Genomic DNA, 20,593 nt, shown 5'->3' on the forward strand with positions numbered 1-20,593 from the left:
TGGAGAGCGGGGTTGAGATCCACAGACAGATCCCGTTGACGTTCAGTGGTAGAAAGACCAGTCATCAGGACGAGTTTCTAGGCATCGACGAATGGAGCAACAATGGATTTGGGGTCAGGGGCAACACCCCCTCTGCCCAGATGTGAAGAAGGCAGAGTGTGTTGCAGAGGTCCGGGAGACAACGGTGTGGGGAGGAGTCCCAGCCACAAAGTCTGGGCTATAGGCTCAGCAGGCAGAGCCACTGATAACAGAGGAATGATACCAACAGAAAACATATCATTGAACTCCCAAGAGGCAACCCTCAAAACAGAAGACACTACAGCAGTCGGTCCCCTCTGGTTGTGGATTAGTTGCAGGATGACTAGGCCAGTAGGTTTTCATCCCCACGTCACAGGAGCATCTCCAAGCAGTCGTATAGCTAACCGTGTGGGTCTCCACAGATCAATGTTAATTATGTTATGTTAATTTTATAAAGCGAACGCTCGCCGAAGCACTGTCAGAGACCTGCAGAAAGATCCATCAGAGAAGCATAGAATGAAAGGAGACTTAAAACAAAAAGGTTTTCAACAGTCGACGAAAAGACAGGTGGTTAGCCGTGGATCTCAGTGGAACCGGCAGTGAGTTCCACAGCTTAGCAGCAGCCACCGAAAAGGAGCGTCCTCCAACTCGCTCAAACCGATAATGGGGAACAGCGAGAAGACAAGAGTCTTTCGAACGTAGATCACGGGAAGGCACATAAGGGACAAACTTTACCTGGAGATATTTTGCACCTGACCCATAAAAGGCCTGATGTACTATCACCAGTGATTTAAACTGCACCCGCTGCAGAACTGGCAGCCAGTGAAGTGATCTGAGAACGGGAGAAATGTGAACACTGTATGGAGAACCCGTATAAATCCGTGCTGCATAGCTCTGAAGTAACTAAGCGATGCAGCATATATAAAGGTTGTGCCACCAAGAGCGAGTTGCAGTAGTCTAGTCGACTCAATACTAAAGAGGCCGTAACTAAGGGCCTAAGTCGAGCTGGGAGAAGTGGTAACACCCTATGCAGGACGCAGAGTTGAAAAAAGCCTGCCTTACAAATAGCCTCAACTTGGGCATTCATCGATTATGATGCAATGAAAATGACTCCTAAGTTCTTTACCTGCAAAACCGGATACGCACACATATGGCTGGGGACGACCCTAGCACACCAATCGCATACCATGCACTATTCGGACATCTGACAGACCGCCAAGCAGCAGAGGCCAGCAGAAACATCAGGTATGGGGATGAAGCTGTCTGGAAGACCCTCACTCCTGTCTGTGAGCTCTGAAAAGCAACAAAGCACGCTGCTTAGTTACTGGACTTTGAAAGCACAAGGGAGCAAGTTTCTCCCTTTCAGGGAGGAAATGGCTACCATCCCAACAGCTTAGTAACAAGTCAGAGTCTGCCACTAGCTGGTAACCCAGTGACACTTTTCAGTAAATCTTCAGTAAATCTGCTCAAACAGCCATCGGGCCAACCAAGGCCGCATTTAAAGGAGACAAGCCTTTCTCAAAGAGCATAAAAGAGGGTTTTGTGGGTTGTGCCAAATTGGTGTTGGGCGCACCCCAGTTCTAGACGCTGATGCACATGGTCCTGTCAGTGGGATGAGTAACTAGCAACCAAGTTGACAATGATAAGACACCAATTGTTTTTTGCCAATATAATTGTTGATTCCCAGAGACCACCATGTCAAAACCTGACATGTCTTAAATTTAGAGTTTCGTCTGCACCACGCTCTTGGGGCTATGCGAGGAACCGGAGAGCGCCCTCACTTCTTTTTCCCCTATTATCCTCTATCGCTTTTTGATACCGACCCTTGGGGTGGATATGCAAGGGAGTATTACCTGGGTGGAGGAGACATGGGAAGTCTTCGGCGAGACGTGGTTTCCCCCGAACCTCCAGTCCCAGCACCCTTTATGGGCTATAGTCACCCTTTTCCCTCTTCTTCCTTCCAGGATGATCCTGGGAAATGCCACTAAGGTAGGAGAAATAGGAAATGGTTTAATAAGAGGGTATGCGTGGCCGAGACATGGTATCCCCATTTTCCATGCGATAACCAGCCTTGCTCTCCACCTGCCTCAATAGTCTGTTGCCAATGACTTCCCTTCAGGTGACTAGGAGTGGTACACACCAACATGTTATCTCACCCCTCCGGTACTTAGACCAGGACGAGGCCTGACAACTTTTGTGAGTGTCAGACCTGTCCCAAGACCACCACTGATTACAGTCAGGCAATTCTACACAGGGGATCACACCTGCACCCTGTTAAGGGGACACAGGTGTATAAAGGGTGGAGCCAACAGCATTGGGGGGGTGGGGAGATCCAGTAGGAGATCCCGGGCCAGGAGAAAGCAGACGAGGAGGGTCATCCCTTGAAGCCAGGACACCAGCGTCCTTGTGCTGTCAGGAAGCCGACAATAGGGCCCGACCGGGCTGTGAAAGGAGCAAGGCTGAGGGAGTCCCCGTTGCCTAATGCCCACAGCCAGAGCTGTCGGGCACTGCGGACATGCAAACTCCACTGGCCGTTGATAGCACCAAAGAGAGCAGCCCACAGAGGAGTTTGTGGCAGGAGAGTGCAGCTTGCGGGGACACAGAGCAGTGTACACAGAACAGAAAAGAGGGAGACTGCCCGGAGGAATCGCTGATGACCGGTGAGTGAAACAGAGGGACCACTCATACCGGGGTACTCCTGGGGGCTACAGCGAGGTATATGGCGATGCTGGTTGAAAGGAATTGTATGTGCAAGTGACTCTAAACCCAAATAAGGGGGTATTTAATGCTACAAACAAAACGCTGATCATTAAAGTGAGGAATTTAAATGCAAAGCATGCGATATTGAATCTTGAACTGAAGAACTGCTTTAAACGTATTACTGAATACGAAACGGACGGAAAGCTTTGTGCAGCTTATGTATGGAAACAAGTGTGGAAAACACATAATGAACATTTTAAAGGCAAAGAATGCAACATTATGAATAAAGTGACAAGCAAGTGATGAACATTTATAAAGTGTACGAAAGCAAGGTGGTGGAAGAGGGTAAGCGCCACGGAGTAAGATGTGTGGAATAACACACCGTGGCAAAGCCAAATGCCTGGCAAGAAGAATTCAGAGTGCATGCAAGCTGAAGCACAGGTGCGGTAGAGGAGAAATGAGTGTGGGCAAGATACCGAGGGTTATCGGTTGCGGGTGGACCGTGTGGTCCGACAACTGCACCTCGACCGAGGAAACACTGTCTGGCAATGTCACGGAAAGACCAGGTAAGGAATCTTTATTGGTAACCAAGATTGCTGAAGTGAATGGGAAGACTAGCAGTCTGCAGTACCTGAATCTGAAGGGTATTCAGGCTGGCCAGGAACTGGTCGTGAAAATTAAGAGACTTGAAACTGATTAAACATTGGCCAGCTGAAGGTGTTGCAGCCTTGGGGGAAGGGATCCCTAAGGCCCTTTTCGAACTGTGCCACTTACTTGGGGAAAGGAACCCCGAGGCATTTTTGATCTGCTTTGAACTTGGAGAAGGGGAGCTGGAAAGTGAGTTTAGAGCTGGAGGAAGCATTAATAAATATATTTTTTTATTTTTATTTTTTTTTTATTATTTGTATATAATCTTTGTTAGATTTTTACAAAGGAAGTTCTCATGATTACATATAGCTTATTTGCGCCGTCCAAGGTTTGTCAAAATTGAGGGGATTTTCTCGTTCGATATCAAAGATATCAGAGGTGACTAATCTTTTCCATGGTGATGTTTAAAAGTTTTGCCGTCGGGATTAGCCATCTAGTTTGAGCTCCTGTAATTAGACGGTTCCACCACGTATCTTCGTCGTTGATGAAAGAGTTTATAAGCAAGGGACCAAAAAAGGCGTCCCTTTCCTGTGCGATCGCCGGGCAAACCATCAGGAGATGTCTTATAGATTCTGTAGTTTCAGGATTTTTACAAAGACGACATGTTTTCTCGTTAGTAGCAGTTCGGATAGCTAAAATTTCTTTTGTAGGAAACAAATTGAGACGGGCTTTCAATAGAGTTTTCATCAACCGCTTACACGGGTATTTTTTGCAATACTCCATAGGCTCCTTCAGTTTGTTTACCTTTTAATCGGTAGTCTGGGTCTTGCTTCATGATGCCTTCACAGCACACAAGTACAGAATTCTGTATCCGAGCTGCCCACCTATAAAGACAGACCCAGGCTGCAGAAACTTTGGGCTCCATCGGTCTGCTGGCAGGAAAGCTTGTGCCACTTTGCAACTGACATGCTGACAATCTGCAGTGCAGCTGCGGAGAGGCGTCAATAGACCGGCTCAGCAGAGTTGCATGTTTGCACTCTACTTTCAGCATTGAGAATTATACAAGTGTTGTCCAGTTAGCAGACCTCACTTTTAGAGAAGGATTCAGGCTACTACAGAATCATAGATGGCATTCTGCAACACTGAATTTAATTTGCAGCAAATGCACCCTCTGCAGAGCGCCAATGACCATGTGACTGTACATTAGAAGGCACATGGACACCAGCCTGATCCACACTCTAGACTAATGGCCACCACCTGTTCAGACGCTTGATGTAGGTCTGCGCGTCTCCACTGGTCCGCTACCATTACTCTTCATCAGCCCCACATGCGTCCCCATGACCCTTCCTCAGATTCTCCATGTATGCCCCACTGCCTGTCTCCCACCCACTGCGACTGGCTGTCAGAAGTGCACAGTGGAGACCCACAAGTTTGGTTCTTATGGTGAATATTTAAACAAAGACTTAAGGCTGCAGCATGGTAATGAACAGGGCTGATAACACCCAACTGCCTAAACTGCATATGCTGTTTAGTTATATTTGCTCTGGACATCCATGTTAATCTTTCAGGACACTGGCTTGGATTCCAGCATGGCTGTCCCTTTCTGGGGGTTTATATATTGATCACAGTATTAAAACCATGTATTATTGAAAGCATACTTTTTTTTAAAAAAAGATCAGACACAGTGGCTAAAGGATATACAAGAGGGGCTGCAAGGAGCTACATAATGGTAGTAGCTGAAACGGCCAACTGCACCTAATGGATAGGCCTGCTCTGGTGATCGCTGAAGACTACAGCGATAGCAAAATAAAAAACTATCTAATCAGAAGCTTGAAAAAGGTTTCCAAAGAACTGACTGGGCTCACCCCCAGACAGTGCAGGCGGCAGACTCACCTGGAGACTGCAGCTGCCCCCCAGGCAGAAGAGGGTGTCGAAACGTGAAGACCGGTGAGGCACTGTGAGAGAAGAAAGATTGCACATCATTGAAGACCCTTATTACTCAACATTATTCACACTCAATAGTCGGTCACAAGTAATGTTCTGGTTCACATTGAATGCAATAGCCCCGCACAAGACAAGAGCATCAGGGGGTTTGAACAAAATCCATGAGGGCGGAGAACTAATGCCCAGGTATGAACTTGCCTATCCCAGGTGAAGCGCGACTAATTCCACCTGTCCCGGATTTGCAATCTGGTATTAGTCATTTATTTCCCCATTATAAATACAGGGCTACAAACCCCAGAATGCAAAGAAACTGAACATGCTAGCTGTGCAACACACAGGGAAATCTGAGCACACGATTGGGTTCTCAATGCACTTTCGCATGGGAACTCCCATGAAATTCTGCCCCTTGATAGGTAATGAAGTTCCTGCAAGCAGTCAAAGACTGGAGCGACAGGAACTCTCCACAGCACTTTACTAAACTCTGCTACAGGTACAATGTACAGCAGTCAAGGTGGGTCTTCTAGTGACAGTACTAGTTTACGCAGACCCAGTCAATACTTCCCGCTGGTATGGTGGAGAGCTCTGCAAACTAAGTCACACAGTCAACAACCCAGTTCTCAAATAGCCTGAAGCAGATCAGGGTGTCCTATCAAACATCAAACCTGTGTCAGGGTTCCTTTGCGTCGCATCAACACAAATCTGTACATATCGAGCAAAATGGTATACCAGCAATTTAGAATGTTCTCCCCTACAAGGCACTGAAACTACTCTAAAAGATCAGAGATGCTAGCCTGCCCATCTTCATTTTAAGAAAATGTGATCCCATTACAGAAGCCATGACAATTGTGTTGCCCCATTAAAAAAAACACACCCGTGTTGCCCACATCCATACCGGCATCCCTTTACATCTCCAAAATACTTCTGTGGCAATGAGACAACGTGCTGCTTCAGTGACACACTAGAGGAAGGAGGCGGACATAGAGATGACCCTTTTGGCTACAAACCTTTATTATAATAAAGGAAGGAAACCAAACTCTTCCTATTCTAAAAGCGGGTTCCCTACCTACGGCAACTCAGGTGCTCATCAGGATGATTGTCCAACAAAAATAACAGTTCTTAGTCCCAGATTCTGCTCCCCACTAGCTCTACCACTAAATCATACCCAATTAAAGTTAGCCAGGAGGATGGCTCCCTCCCCCTGGTTCTTTCTAGGGATCAATCACACATTTTATGACCCCCAAAGCCTAAATTCAAAGTGCACCAGGAGAAGGACTCCCTTCTCCTGATGTCAGCAGCCTTCAACAGTGTTGGAAAGTTCCAGATAACCATGGTCTTTCCTCAGTTTAGTTACAGTCTTGTGATTGAATCGAGAGAGTGACTCCCGTTCTCTAGATATCACAACTTTCACCAATATTGAAGATTCCAAATACTAATGGGTTCTATCCAGGCTTAACCCGTTGGTCTGATGAAATAGTCCGATTGACAAACCAGGAGAATAGCTCCCTTCTCGGGCTATCCCAAGTGGTTTACACAGTTCTTGTGACGTTTCCCAAGAGTTCCTACAGCTCCTTCCAACCTCTGCTCCAGGTACTTGGATTGCAAACCTTGGAGTCACTAGGGCCTGGGAGATTGTTCCCAATGCTTTCCACCCGTACTAGTTCTCTCTGTCAGTCTTGCTTTGCTGGCAAGCACTGAAATTAGGGACATCACTCCTGATGCACTTTTCCTTATAAACACTGACCAGGGATATTACTCCCTATGCACTCTTCCTTGTAAATACTGTGACAAGGGACACATTTTCAGATACGCTATTCAGGGTCAGTAGCTTTAGGGTGGCTACTGTGAAGAGGTAGATTACTCCCAATGCACACCTTAATCCTTCCCAAGCCCATACCAGGTCTACCATGGCTTCAGTTACCTTCTTGGAGCAACCACTTCACCGTTTCGTCTTGGGGTCTTGGATTCGCCGGCTCCGCTCAGCCCTTTTTTCTTCTCGGTTTTCCGCTCCGCACTAGTGTTCCGAGGTACTTGTTCTTTTAGTTCTGCCACAGTTGTCAAACCGAATGGTCCACCTTAGCGAGGTCACGCTACCGACGACCTTCCAGCTGCTGGTTGACTTGACACTCCTGCCTTATCTAGAGCACCCCACCAACCTGGACTCAGTATCCTCCCTGCCGAGTACGGACTTCTGCAGCTCATCTCTACGCTCCCAGATTTGAACTTCTGAGGGTTTCCAGCATTCATGCCGGCTTCTCCCCTTCTGTAGTCCTTCCTCTTTATAGTTTGACAGTCTGCTGGGGAGGAACCAGCTTTAAAGTCTTTAATTGGTTTCCATGGGATGATCTTCAGGTCTACTTGGGGCCTCCTCTTCTCAGTGCTGTCTAGCTTTGACCAGGGAGTAATCGGCATCATTCATAGGATATTATTCTGCTCAGTACTTGAAAGGTTTGCAAATGCCCTTGTCTTTTCCTGGTCTTCTTATGGTCAACCTATAAGTGAGTACAGGAGGGAGTATTACAATACATAAAAGTAGTACTCTCAGGTTGGTTAGCTGGGGTTTGCAGAGATCAAGGCCTCAAGAGTTAGAGAGTTATCATGGGACAGGAGTCACCATTCCCACGAGGGGAGTACCTCCATGAGAGGTCCTCCTGCTTCTTCCCAACTCTGGGGGAGGAGGGAGAAATAGTGAAGAAGCCTCACCTCCCTAGCTTTAAAAGGAAGGGTTCCCTCCTGGGGAGAAGTGACATCATCCCATGATTTGCCACACTTCCCAACACCTGCTGGCTTCCAGCCAACTGGATTTTGGGTGTTGTTCTCTACACTACTAGAGTGCCTCCCCATAAATCCACTTCATCTCTCCTCCACTTGTGTCCATCGATCTAGACTAGGTTAGGACACGAGCTAAAGACCTACTTGATCCCTGCTGCCTGCAGATCATCTCCATCCCTCACTGGGGATCTGAACGGCCCTGGACAGGGTAAATGCTGGACAATAAAAAAAACACCTGTTCTTCATATAATGTAAAGTCATAGAAGCCTAGGAAATGATCCAAGTGATCGCGAGGAATGATCGATGGTCACATTTCCTAGTCCATGTCTAAGGAAAGGTTGTACAACACTGCAGGATTGAAGAGACTGGACCTCTGGCACGACAGACGAGATGTTTAGGAGAGTACCAACCCAGAGACTTGTGTGGGACAGCATGAAGGGCAACCAGGCCATACTCTAAACCCATATCATCAAAGGAAACATTTATATAGTGCACACATTTCCCAGGTGCTGGCATTGTGAGAGCAGCAGACAATGGGCAAGTATGTTTGTCAATCTTTTCCCCTAGCCTGTAGAACCTCAGACCAATCAACAGACTCCACCACACGTCAAGTAATTCATAAAAAAGCACAAGCCCCTCTTCAAGCAGCACCATCTTCACACACCATAAAGACCCCAAGTCCACCCACCGGCCAATCACACCTACATACCTCTGTTGCTTAATTGTGATGCAAGAGCCCTGCTGCCCCTTGTGCCCCTTTACTTGTACTAGTATTAAACAATATTGTACAGTTCTCTGCTGATTCTCCAAGCTAGGTCTGTGCTCAATAAATAACCAAAATAAAATAAGGCCATGGTATTGAGAGACAAAGCCATGGTGGGGCCTGGCATACCAAAATCAACTCCTGGATGAGAAACCTTGCTCACACCCCAGGGCAGTAGAGGTCTGGTGTTCTTGGTGCATTTAAAGTCCTATACATCTCTGCATGAGAAGCAGTGTGAAACCAAAGCAGATGTCCGCCCCCCTCCCCACCACAGTCTGCTGTGGCAGCACAGCCAAAGAAATGGTGTGGATGACGAACAGATAATCCCGTACCAGTTTATGTCATAAGAAGGCAAGCGCCACTATTGATCACCACCCACTATATGCCCAACAATGCCCGTTTATGCAGCCGTAACAGGCTGACCCATTATCAGAGCGCCCCACCCAAATCTGATTAGTATTTGGCATTGACCGATGGGAAATCAGACCACAGTGCAGATGAGGCAGATTTGAAACTGCCCCGGCTACCATTCTGAAAACCTAACAAGGAATCAAGCAGTCAACCTAAATACAAGAGGCAAGCATGGATAAAGCAGTGCTCTACTCACAGTCCTAGCCAGCCAGAAGGGTTAATACAGCAACCCGAGGAAGGCTGTGAACAATTATCAGACAAGACTACCTTTTTAAGCGATTTCATCAATAACCCTAACCATCTGTCAAAGGAACACTTCAGAAGATGATGTAACCATTGGGGAGATGCAAGCATGACTATCATGTGGGCACCAGCATACGAGTATTACTTCTATGTAACAGTATTTTTGCAGCTTGAATCTTTTTTAGATTTACATGGAGGCTTGGGGATTCCTATACATCGTTATTCCGATAGCCCATGTTTCCGGGATCCAAGGTTACATTTCTCTGGTATCAAGCCTACAAGGAGTGGTCCACATGATCCACAAACTGCATTTAATAGTTGCGTATGGAGCCTTCTCTGCACCATGGGGTATCAACGTGTTTCACAGAGAACAAAAAACATAAAAAAGAAACTTACAAATGTTACAAGTAATCCATACAAGAGCACAGCTTGAAACATGTAGGCTGAGAAGAGCAGCAGAAAAGGTGTTCCACTAGTGACGTGCATTTAGAAACACTGATTCCCAGAACTTCGAGGGTAGCTTGACTTCCAAGTCATTAGCAACACCTCGCTTTATTAAAAGACATATGGACTACAGGTACAGCCGCAGCAGCGTAGCCACGACCATACACATCCCAGGATAATACAGGGGGAGATATAACCTGTTTTTATTCTTCACCTTACTGTTACTTCCAAGTGGCTAGGGTGGCCAACTTCACACTATTATGCAGGCCTATGCCAATGTAATAGACCATAACAAATATGGAACACAAACTGTCTGGGGCGGCGGAACGGTCCTGACTTTGCCACAGCAATGTTCCCAATGATCTGGGCACACGTTTCACGCGACACCCCAAGAGCAGGGTAACATAGCACATGTTCTTGTGGCCTCGATTTGTGCCACCAGAGCAATACCATGTGGGGATTCAGTGGCCAGCGGCCCATTCGGCAGTGGGGGGGCCAAAGGGTATGGGCAATTGTCCCTTAAAAAGTGCAAATCGTGGATGAGCAATGGGAGTGGGTGCATAATGCTGCATGCTGTGTTGAATAAATACAAATACGTTTGTGGTTGGATATATATACACATGAATGTTCAAATACTGTGCTTGATGAGGCAACTCACTATTCTAGTAAAGCTTGAGGAAGGCCTTTCATAAAACATGTTTTAAAATAGTCAAAGCGGCAAACTTGACCAACTTCTAAGAAGTCCCGAATTTGGCAGATGAGACCCCTTGAGATAAAATGATTTGCCCACAATGACAAGTGGGGGCTCCAGTATTTGTGTCCATTATGCGATATAAGACCGAATTAAACTGCAATTTCGTTACTGTGTGTTTTTAAATGTTTATACATTTCTTTTATTTCAAAAGGACATTTGTTTAGGTTCACGTGGCTTTGCATGCAGCTACTGTAATCGCCCATTCCAGACGGGAAAAATAATGCTATTACCATAATCTCTTTTTTGAAGATGTTTCTATAATGATTTGTACATTTTCAGGTTAGTTTATTGTGTGATTTGCATACTTTCCATAGAAGCTCTCTAAAATGCATTAGCTTTCTAAACCCAAAGGTTTGGGTGAACTAAGGCAATGAGGAGAGGGGGTCAAGTGCTTAAATCGCAGACTGGACGAAATACTGGTTCTCCCACTTGTCATCGTGGGCAAATCATTTAATCTCGGTCTCATCTGCCAAATTCGGGCGGTTTTGGAAATTAGTCAAGTTTGCCGCTCTAGCCATTTTTTGTTTAAAAAGCCTTGCTGAAGCTTTACTCGAATAATAGAGTTGATTCATCAAGAATATTTGAACATTGATATATACCACCACAAACTTGGCAACTTCATTGTTCAAAATGCCCTCGAATATCAAAAACTGATGACTCGCCATATAGTGTCCTGTTCGGTGATGTCACTTCTGATGTCAATACACAGGATCACGGCGAGAAATCTAACAAGTGGGAACCCATTATGCCGAACAGTACTACAGTTTTATGTTCGGTGTCCTTGGTATCAGTTAAATTTCAATACGCCACTAATTTTAACAAGCAAGTAGATTTGGGGGAAGCAACAGCGCGCACCATAGACTTTCTGGTATGCCCTTGCGTGCACAGTGTCCTGAACAACATTTTTGTAAAGTTGGCGATCAAGCGACATGACGAATACTTGCGCTTTCCTTCAGAAATCACTTGGATTCCTTTTAGAACGTCGCTGCTGTTGATGAATGGACTTCTGCGAGGCTATATAACACTAGTTCTATTTTACCACTAGAGGGAGGTGTTGGTCAAGATACCGGTTCGGGATATACCACTGACACGTAGCGCCCGGCAGCGAAGCCTGTTGTGTGCTCAGTGGATGGGCGCGAATGGTGTGTTTTGGAAGGGGGTGGCTGGTTAAATAAGGAGGAGGGGAACACAAGATATGGAGGTCAAGAGAAGATAGAAGAAGCAAAGAGCCGAGGAGAGATGCAAACCAAGGGGAAGAGAAGATGAGGGAGGAAGGCAGCGGAACATGGGAAGTGCAGGGAATGAAGTGGAAGGGAGAGAAGGAAAGGAGGACAGAGAAGGGGCGATGAGGAAGGACAGAGGGCGAAGGAGCATAGATGAAGAGGGGGTACAAACATCAGTGAAAACCCGCTTCCTGGAATCATTCCAGGAAAATCCTCGTTATACAATAAACATCCATTCTCTGACAATAGAGTCACGATTGCCCCCCCCCCACGTCCCTCCCCCGGAGTGGGAGATGAAGGTGCGCTCTACAATTACACCTGTTATTTTACACACCTCGGCCTCCCATGCATGGCTTCATGATACCCTATACCTGCAGTCCGAGGTGACGCCCCACTCTACCTCCTCCGGCCCGGGCGTGACCTTTGTGCTCTGACATGGAGTCCAAGCTGTGTGACACCCTTAACTAGGAGACAGCCGTCGGCCTCAGGTTCCCCCTTTGCCCCTTAAGACGTGCGCCGCCCCGACAGTGGCCATGGCTGGCTGCCTCTTCCCTTTCATGGGCACTGGCGGGAGGTGCCCTCGGTGTGGGCGGCCTCACCGGGGTTCAGAGCCTTGCCCGCCTCGGGGGGAAGAAAGGTCGCTGGAAACAATGGCGCTGTGTGTCCTGAAAGAGGCCTTTGTACTGAGCTACGCAACAGGTTCTCCAATTAAAAAAACATTCCCGAGGTGTAGCCAAGCGTGGAAGGAACACCGCCAAGGGGACAAGCGCCAATGGGAACAGGGAACACTCCCCAGGAAGATGCGCCAACGCTGGAAAGAACACTACTGCACTACAACACAGACATGGGGGCCAATGGGAATTGGGAACACTCTCCAGGAAGATGTCTCAGCGCTAGCAGGAACACTACTGCACTAGAACATAGACATGGGGACAAGCGCCAATGGGAATTGGGAACACTCTCCAGGAAGATCTCTCAGCGCTAGCAGGAACACTACTGCACTAGAACACAGACATTGGGGCCAATGGGAATTGGGAACACTCTCCAGGAAGATGTCTCAGCGCTAGCAGGAACACTACTGCACTAGAACACAGACATGGGGGCCAATGGGAATTGGGAACACTCTCCAGGAAGGTGTGTCAGCGCTGGCAGGAACACTACTGCACTAGAACATAGACATGGGGACAAGCGCCAATGGGAACAGGGAACACTCCCCAGGAAGATGCGCCAACGCTGGAAAGAACACTACTGCACTAAAACACAGACATGGGGGCCAATGGGAATTGGGAACACTCTCCAGGAAGGTGTGTCAGCGCTGGCAGGAACACTACTGCACTAGAACACAGACATGGGGGCCAATGGGAATTGGGAACACTCTCCAGGAAGGTGTGTCAGCGCTAGCAGGAACACTACTGCACTAGAACATAGACATGGGGACAAGCGCCAATGGGAATTGGGAACACTCCCCAGGAAGATGTGTCAGCGCTAGCAAGAACACTACTGCACTAGAACACAGACATGGGGACAAGCGCCAATGGGAATTGGGAACACTCCCCAGGAAGATCTCTCAGCGCTAGCAGGAACACTACTGCACTAGAACACAGACATGGGGACAAGCGCCAATGGGAATTGGGAACACTCCAGGAAGATGTGTCAGCGCAAGCAGGAACGCTACTGCACTAGAACACAGACATGGGGACAAGCACCAATGGGAATTGGAAACACTCCCCAGGAAGATGTGTCAGCGCTAGCAGGAACACTACTGCACTAGAACACAGACATGGGGACAAGCGTCAATGGGAACAGGGAACACTCCCCAGGAAGATGTGTCAGCGCTAGCAAGAACACTACTGCACTAGAACACAGACATGGGGACAAGCGCCAATGGGAACAGGGAACACGCCCCAGGAAGATGTGTCAGCGCTAGCAAGAACACTACTGCACTAGAACACAGACATGGGGACAAGCGCCAATGGGAACAGGGAACACTCTCTAGGAAGATGCGCCAGCGCTGGCAGGAACACTACTGCACTAGAACACAGACATGGGGGCCAATGGGAACAGGGAACACTCTCCAGGAAGGTGTGTCAGCGCTGGCAGGAACACTACTGCACTAGAACACAGACATGGGGACAAGCGCCAATGGGAATTGGGAACACTCTCCAGGAAGATCTCTCAGCGCTAGCAGGAACACTACTGCACTAGAACACAGACATGGGGGCCAATGGGAATTGGGAACACTCTCCAGGAAGATGCCTCAGCGCTAGCAGGAACACTACTGCACTAGAACACAGACATGGGGGCCAATGGGAATTGGGAACACTCTCCAGGAAGGTGTGTCAGCGCTGGCAGGAACACTACTGCACTAGAACATAGACATGGGGACAAGCGCCAATGGGAACAGGGAACACTCCCCAGGAACATGCGCCAACGCTGGAAAGAACACTACTGCACTAAAACACAGACATGGGGGCCAATGGGAATTGGGAACACTCTCCAGGAAGGTGTGTCAGCGCTGGCAGGAACACTACTGCACTAGAACACAGACATGGGGGCCAATGGGAATTGGGAACACTCTCCAGGAAGGTGTGTCAGCGCTAGCAAGAACACTACTGCACTAGAACACAGACATGGGGACAAGCACCAATGGGAATTGGGAACACTCTCCAGGAAGATGTCTCAGCGCTAGCAAGAACACTACTGCACTAGAACACAGACATGGGGACAAGTGCCAATGGGAATTGGGAACACTCTCTAGGAAGATGTCTCAGCGCTAGCAAGAACACTACTGCACTAGAACACAGACATGGGGACAAGCGCCAATGGGAATTGGGAACACTCCCCAGGAAGATCTCTCAGCGCTAGCAGGAACGCTACTGCACTAGAACACAGACATGGGGACAAGCGCCAATGGGAATTGGGAACACTCCCCAGGAAGATGTGTCAGCGCTAGCAGGAACACTACTGCACTAGAACACAGACATGGGGACAAGCACCAATGGGAATTGGGAACACTCCCCAGGAAGATGTGTCAGCGCTAGCAAGAACACTACTGCACTAGAACACAGACATGGGGGCCAATGGGAATTGGGAACACTCCCCAGGAAGATGCGCCAGTGCTAGCAGGAACACTACTGCACTAGAACACAGACATGGGGACAAGCGCCAATGGGAATTGGGAACACTCCCCAGGAAGATGTGTCAGCGCTAGCAAGAACACTACTGCACTAGAACACAGACATGGGGGCCAATGGGAATTGGGAACACTCCCCAGGAAGATGCGCCAGTGCTAGCAGGAACACTAGTGCACTAGAACACAGACATGGGGACAAGCGCCAATGGGAATTGGGAACACTCCCCAGGAAGATGCGTCAGCGCTAGCACGAACACCACTGCTCTAGAACACAGACATGGGGACAAGCGCCAATGGGAACAGGGAACACGCCCCAGGAAGATGTGTCAGCGCTAGCAAGAATACTACCGCACTAGAACACAGACATGGGGACCAATGGGAATTGGGAACACTCTCGAGGGAGATGTCTCAGCGCTGGCAGGAACACTACTGCACTAGAACACAGACATGGGGACAAGCGCCAATGAGACCACTGCACATGAAAATGCACCAGTGGGAGCACCGCTCCACTAGAACCGTCGCTGTGGCACAAACACCCGTGGGAACACTGAACAGGAATATGTGCCAGTGGAAAAACCATCCACCTACAGCACTGTGCGAGGGGTGCGACAAACGATCCGGACACGGGTGGGTCATTTTTAACAACTTGGAACACTACGCAATCCTCACTTATGGGATCTGGCCTTCTTCACGTGTCTTTCACGGTCTGTCGGAGGCAACCACCTCCAGTAGGGAACCCTTGGGGTTTTAGACCCACTACTTCGTCCCTTGGTCTTTTGCTCTTCTCCAGTAGGTGTGCCTTCGTCCCGGAGGTTCCACTTGTACTCATGTGCCACCTAAAGAGCGTGTCTTTAGGTGTCTTATTTGTGTGGGGGGAGCTAAATTGGATCAGGTGCACTAGCAGGACATGTCCAGTACGATATGAGAGTTAGTCTGGTTACTCTCGGTCACCGTCTACCTCGGCCCAGTGTTTGTGTAAAAAAAGGGGGGGTGGGGAGATTTGGGACTGATGATCCTAAAGATAAGAATGGGGTAGATGAACAAAAAGGAGGGGGAATACGGCGTCTCACCATCAGTTGTCTTCTCACCCCCACTCTGGTTCACGGCCAGGAACTTTATCCAAAAGCGATGGCTGTGTCCTGGCCACCTGGATGACAAGTCCCTGAGGACTAGCGGGATAGACACCCTTTGGTTTCTCAGACTGCCCTCTCCTTTATTGCTGTATGGTGTCAATACTGGTTAACTGTTCAGCAAAGGGGGTGGGGGTGCCCATTAGGTTATTGGCCATAACCTTAACAGGCGCTTCCCACCTGGTTTAGTAAATATCTAATGCCCACTCTTCCTCGTGTTGGACAATGGCGAGTGTTGTCAGCTTGTCTCACTTCTCTGGTGGCTCGTCCCACACAGTCAGGGTTTCTATGTTTGCAAATGCTGGCGGTCCAGCGACTTATCTCGCTCTCCTGCTGCTGATGCTTGCACCTTGTAAGGACCTCTTCTCCCGACGGGTTCTCTCTTTGGTCAGTCGACGCTGACGTACCGTCGCCTTCTCCCTTGTTGACCTGCTTCTCTCGTAGCACCTGTGGTCCCGAACTTCCTTAGTTCGTCTCGTTGCTCCGGTTCTTTACGTTCACTCACTCATAGCTTCTACTACTTCCGTCAATCCTTTTTCGACACCACCACTCCCCTTCTCTTAACGTCTCGCTGCTCAACTTTGCCGGTGCACTGGAACGGTCACCCCCGTTCCCAGCAGCGTTTTCCCACCTCCATTTTGGGTTTCTTTGAACCCACACTTGTTTGTCAAAAGTATGCTTTGGTTCTATGTGCATACATTGTGCTGATATCATTGGAGGGGAGATCAGGTGGCTGTGTTTTCATATTGGGTTCGGTTCCCTTTTCCCGTTTCCACATTGGTCATGGGTCGGATATCTCCGACGTGGTCTCCCCTTCGTTAGAGTCCTGTGCCTCGTCGCAACTGCCATTGCAGGAGGTGGCGATGCCAATGAGAGCACAGGAAGAGGCGTCAGTGTGAGCGCTCCAGGGTGACACTGCCATCCCTGGAAGAACCACCCCTCGGGACACCCCCACTAACAAAAGGTAATCAGAATAGCATCACCTATAGGGGTGTCACAAGAGCTTAAAGTGGGATGAAAACAAAATCAAGAGGTGGGAGGCGGGGGGGCTAAAACTTCTTGAAACCATAATTGATTGAGTGGCTTAAGAAGTTCAAGTAACTCTAGAGCCAGTTCAAGTAACTCTAGAGCCAGTTCTAGGGTCTGCGAGGCCCGTGGAGCAAAAGACCCAAGGGGTTCCCTAATTAGCATATGTACTGACCTCACAGAAAGTGACACCACAGTAAGAGACATGTATCTTTGAGACTGTAAGCCATCATGAGTAATTACAAGACATTGCCATGAATAAGACAAGAGACACGCATACGGTGATGTGATTATGTGAACGGCCGCGGTTCTTTAAGCAACACCCATCGAGGTGGATAGTAAAGGCCCGCAGACCAAGTTTAAAAGCCTAAGCAAAACAAGGGCCTTTAACCGAGTTTCAAGGCATGTTATGGATTAGAAAAGCCGGTACACAAGTTAGCTACTAGCAGTCCAGCATGCGCCAATCACTGTTGAGAAACAGTTCAGCCGCCAGTTAAGAACACATTGTTTTTTTTTTTAATGGATGGCTGACATGGAACTGGAGGAGGGATCGCTTTTAGCTAATTTGTAGGAGATCTAATTGGAGGCGGCGAGCAAACAAACCAGACCCCATCCGGGGAGAGGTGGGGAAAGCAGGGAGGTGCGGGCTCGTCTTCTTGCTGATAGATTTTATCCATCAGCGGTGATTTTTGGATCCCGAGGCTTGTGGCTCATTAGTCCATCTTCTCGGGTTGAGTGTGTAAATCTTGGGTTAGGATTCTTCTTGGTCGGTGGGGACTTGTCACAGTAGGGCTGGTTTCACAGGGTCTTCGCCATGGGGCGAGGTGCGGGGAAGACCTTTGCTTGTTATACGGAGGTAGGGAGGTGCCACGCGGCTCCAGGGGGCGCGCATATCCCTTTTCAGTGTGGAGATTGCACACCCACCCAATGGGCCAAGGCCCGAGTCCTCAGATTGCCTACAGTGAGGTCACAAGCCGGGCACTAGTTTTATATGTAGAGCAATGCCGAGAGAAGCAGCGTAATGAAAACGATGTGCCCAGAATGCTAACCTTGAGTGGAGTGGGAAAGCTGGATGGGGGAACCCGTTGGTAGCTTGGGCACGCGAGCACATATCTTGCCAGCTTGAGAAGTTAGAATAGCCTGCGGCTTGGCTCCCAGGAATGCTCTGTGTTATATGGGAGGACATCAAAAGAAGACTGCTCCTAAAACAGCCCGGCAAACCCATCCACGCTTACCCAAAAGAAGTAGATTCCTGCTGCCCACCTAGAATGCCCTCCTACCACATTCAGGGCCAGCAATTTCCTCTGGGCATTATTTAAATGAACTTTTAAAAGAAAGAACAAATAAAACACTGTGAAATATGGGCCCCTGCTAGTAGTCCTCGTTAGACGCATGCGTGCTGCTGCTGATCTGGTGCATGCAATGCAGTGGTCGGCTTTAGTAGCAATTCATTAACATGTTGGGAATTTGCTTCTCATTTCTGCTGAATCTGCAAACTAAGCATGACAAAATTCTGAGGTTTCCATTACGTCAGATTTCTATTTTAAGTTGGTTTTGTTTTATATATAACTTTTTTGGGGTAATTGTTTCGTATACTTATGAAAGGTTAAGTTTTTTGAACCATAACAACATCTTTTTTAAAATACCATCCCTGGAAGAGGATCTGATGAAGGCGCCACTGAAGCTCCTTTGGAAACACAATCAGTATAGGAACAGCTGAGGAAAGCAGCTCTCAAGTTCCTATGGAAACACACCCACTGCAAGAGGAGCTCATGAAAACACTGCTGAAGTGCCTATGGAAACACACCCACTGCAAGAGGAGCTCATGAAAACACTGCTGAAGTGCCTATGGAAACACACCCACTGCCAGAGGAGCTCATGAAAACACTGCTGAAGTGCCTATGGAAACACACCCACTGCCAGAGGAGCCCATGAAAACACTGCTGAAGTGCCTATGGAAACACACCCACTGCCAGAGGAGCTCATGAAAACACTGCTGAAGTGCCTATGGAAACACACCCACTGCCAGAGGAGCTCATGAAAACACAGCTGAAGTGCCTATGGAAACACACCCACTGCCAGAGGAGCCCATGAAAACACTGCTGAAGTGCCTATGGAAACACACCCACTGCCAGAGGAGCTGATGAACACTGCTGAAGTGCCTATGGAAACACACCGCTGAAGTGCCTATGGAAACACACCCACTGCCAGAGGAGCTCATGAAAACACAGCTGAAGTGCCTATGGAAACACACCCACTGCAAGAGGAGCTCATGAAAACACTGCTGACGTGCCTATGGAAACACGCCCACTGCAAGAGGAGCCCATGAAAACACGACTGAAGTGCCTATGGAAACACCCACTGCAAGAGGAACTCATGAAAACACTGCTGAAGTGCCTATGAAAACACACCCACTGCAAGAGGAGCTCATGAAAACACTGCTGAAGTGCCTATGACAACACGCCCACTGCAGGAGGAGCTCGTGAAAACACTGCTGAAGTGCCTATGGAAACACACCCACTGCAGGAGGAGCTCGTGAAAACACAGCTGAAGTGCCTATGAAAACACACCCACTGCAAGAGGAGCTCATGAAAACACTGCTGAAGTGCCTATGGAGACACACCCACTGCAAGAGGAGCTCATGAAAACACTGCTGAAGTGCCTATGGAAACACACCCACTGCAAGAGGAGCCCGTGAAAACACTGCTGAAGAGCCTATAGAAACACACCCACTGCAAGAGTAGCTCGTGAAAACACTGCTGAAGTGCCTATGGCAACACACCCACTGCAGGAGGAGCCCGTGAAAACACTGCTGAAGTGCCTATGGCAACACACCCACTGCAAGAGTAGCTCGTGAAAACACTGCTGAAGTGCCTATGGAAACACACCCACTGCAGGAGGAGCTCGTGAAAACACTGCTGAAGTGCCTATGGAAACACACCCACTGCAGGAGGAGCTCATGAAAACACTGCTGAAGTGCCTATGGCAAACACACCCACTGCAATAGGAGCTCGTGAAAACACTGCTTAAGTGCCTATGGCAACACACCCACTGCAAGAGGAGCTAGTGAAAACACAGCTGAAGTGCCCATGGAAACACACCCACTGCACGAGGAGCTCGTGAAAACACTGCTGAAGTGCCCATGGCAACACACCCACTGCAAGAGGAGCTCATGAAAACACTGCTGAAGTGCCTATGGCAACACACCCACTGCAAGAGGAGCTCGTGAAAACACAGCTGAAGTGCCCATGGAAACACACCCACTGCACGAGGAGCTCGTGAAAACACTGCTGAAGTGCCCATGGCAACACACCCACTGCAAGAGGAGCTCATGAAAACACAGCTGAAGTGCCCATGGAAACACACCCACTGCACGAGGAGCTCATGAAAACACTGCTGAAGTGCCCATGGCAACACACCCACTGCAAGAGGAGCTAGTGAAAACAC

The 20,593-nt window shown here is 48.5% G+C and overlaps 1 protein-coding gene across 3 annotated transcripts in view; it reads right to left on the minus strand.

Annotated features, from left to right (window-relative positions):
• CAMSAP3 (calmodulin regulated spectrin associated protein family member 3) overlaps positions 1-20,593 on the minus strand; it is a 529,863-nt gene that overhangs the window by 72,093 nt on the left and 437,177 nt on the right. For all 3 annotated transcript variants that reach the window (XM_069603871.1, XM_069603873.1, XM_069603872.1), the window contains one exon: positions 5,200-5,261. In XM_069603871.1, the coding sequence (XP_069459972.1) occupies positions 5,200-5,261 (62 nt within the window). The remainder of the gene's footprint in view (positions 1-5,199; positions 5,262-20,593) is intronic.

This window comes from Ambystoma mexicanum, chromosome 3q, assembly GCF_040938575.1.
Source record: "Ambystoma mexicanum isolate Mex_15411 chromosome 3q, UKY_AmexF1_1, whole genome shotgun sequence".
Taxonomy (NCBI): Eukaryota; Metazoa; Chordata; class Amphibia; order Caudata; family Ambystomatidae; genus Ambystoma; species Ambystoma mexicanum.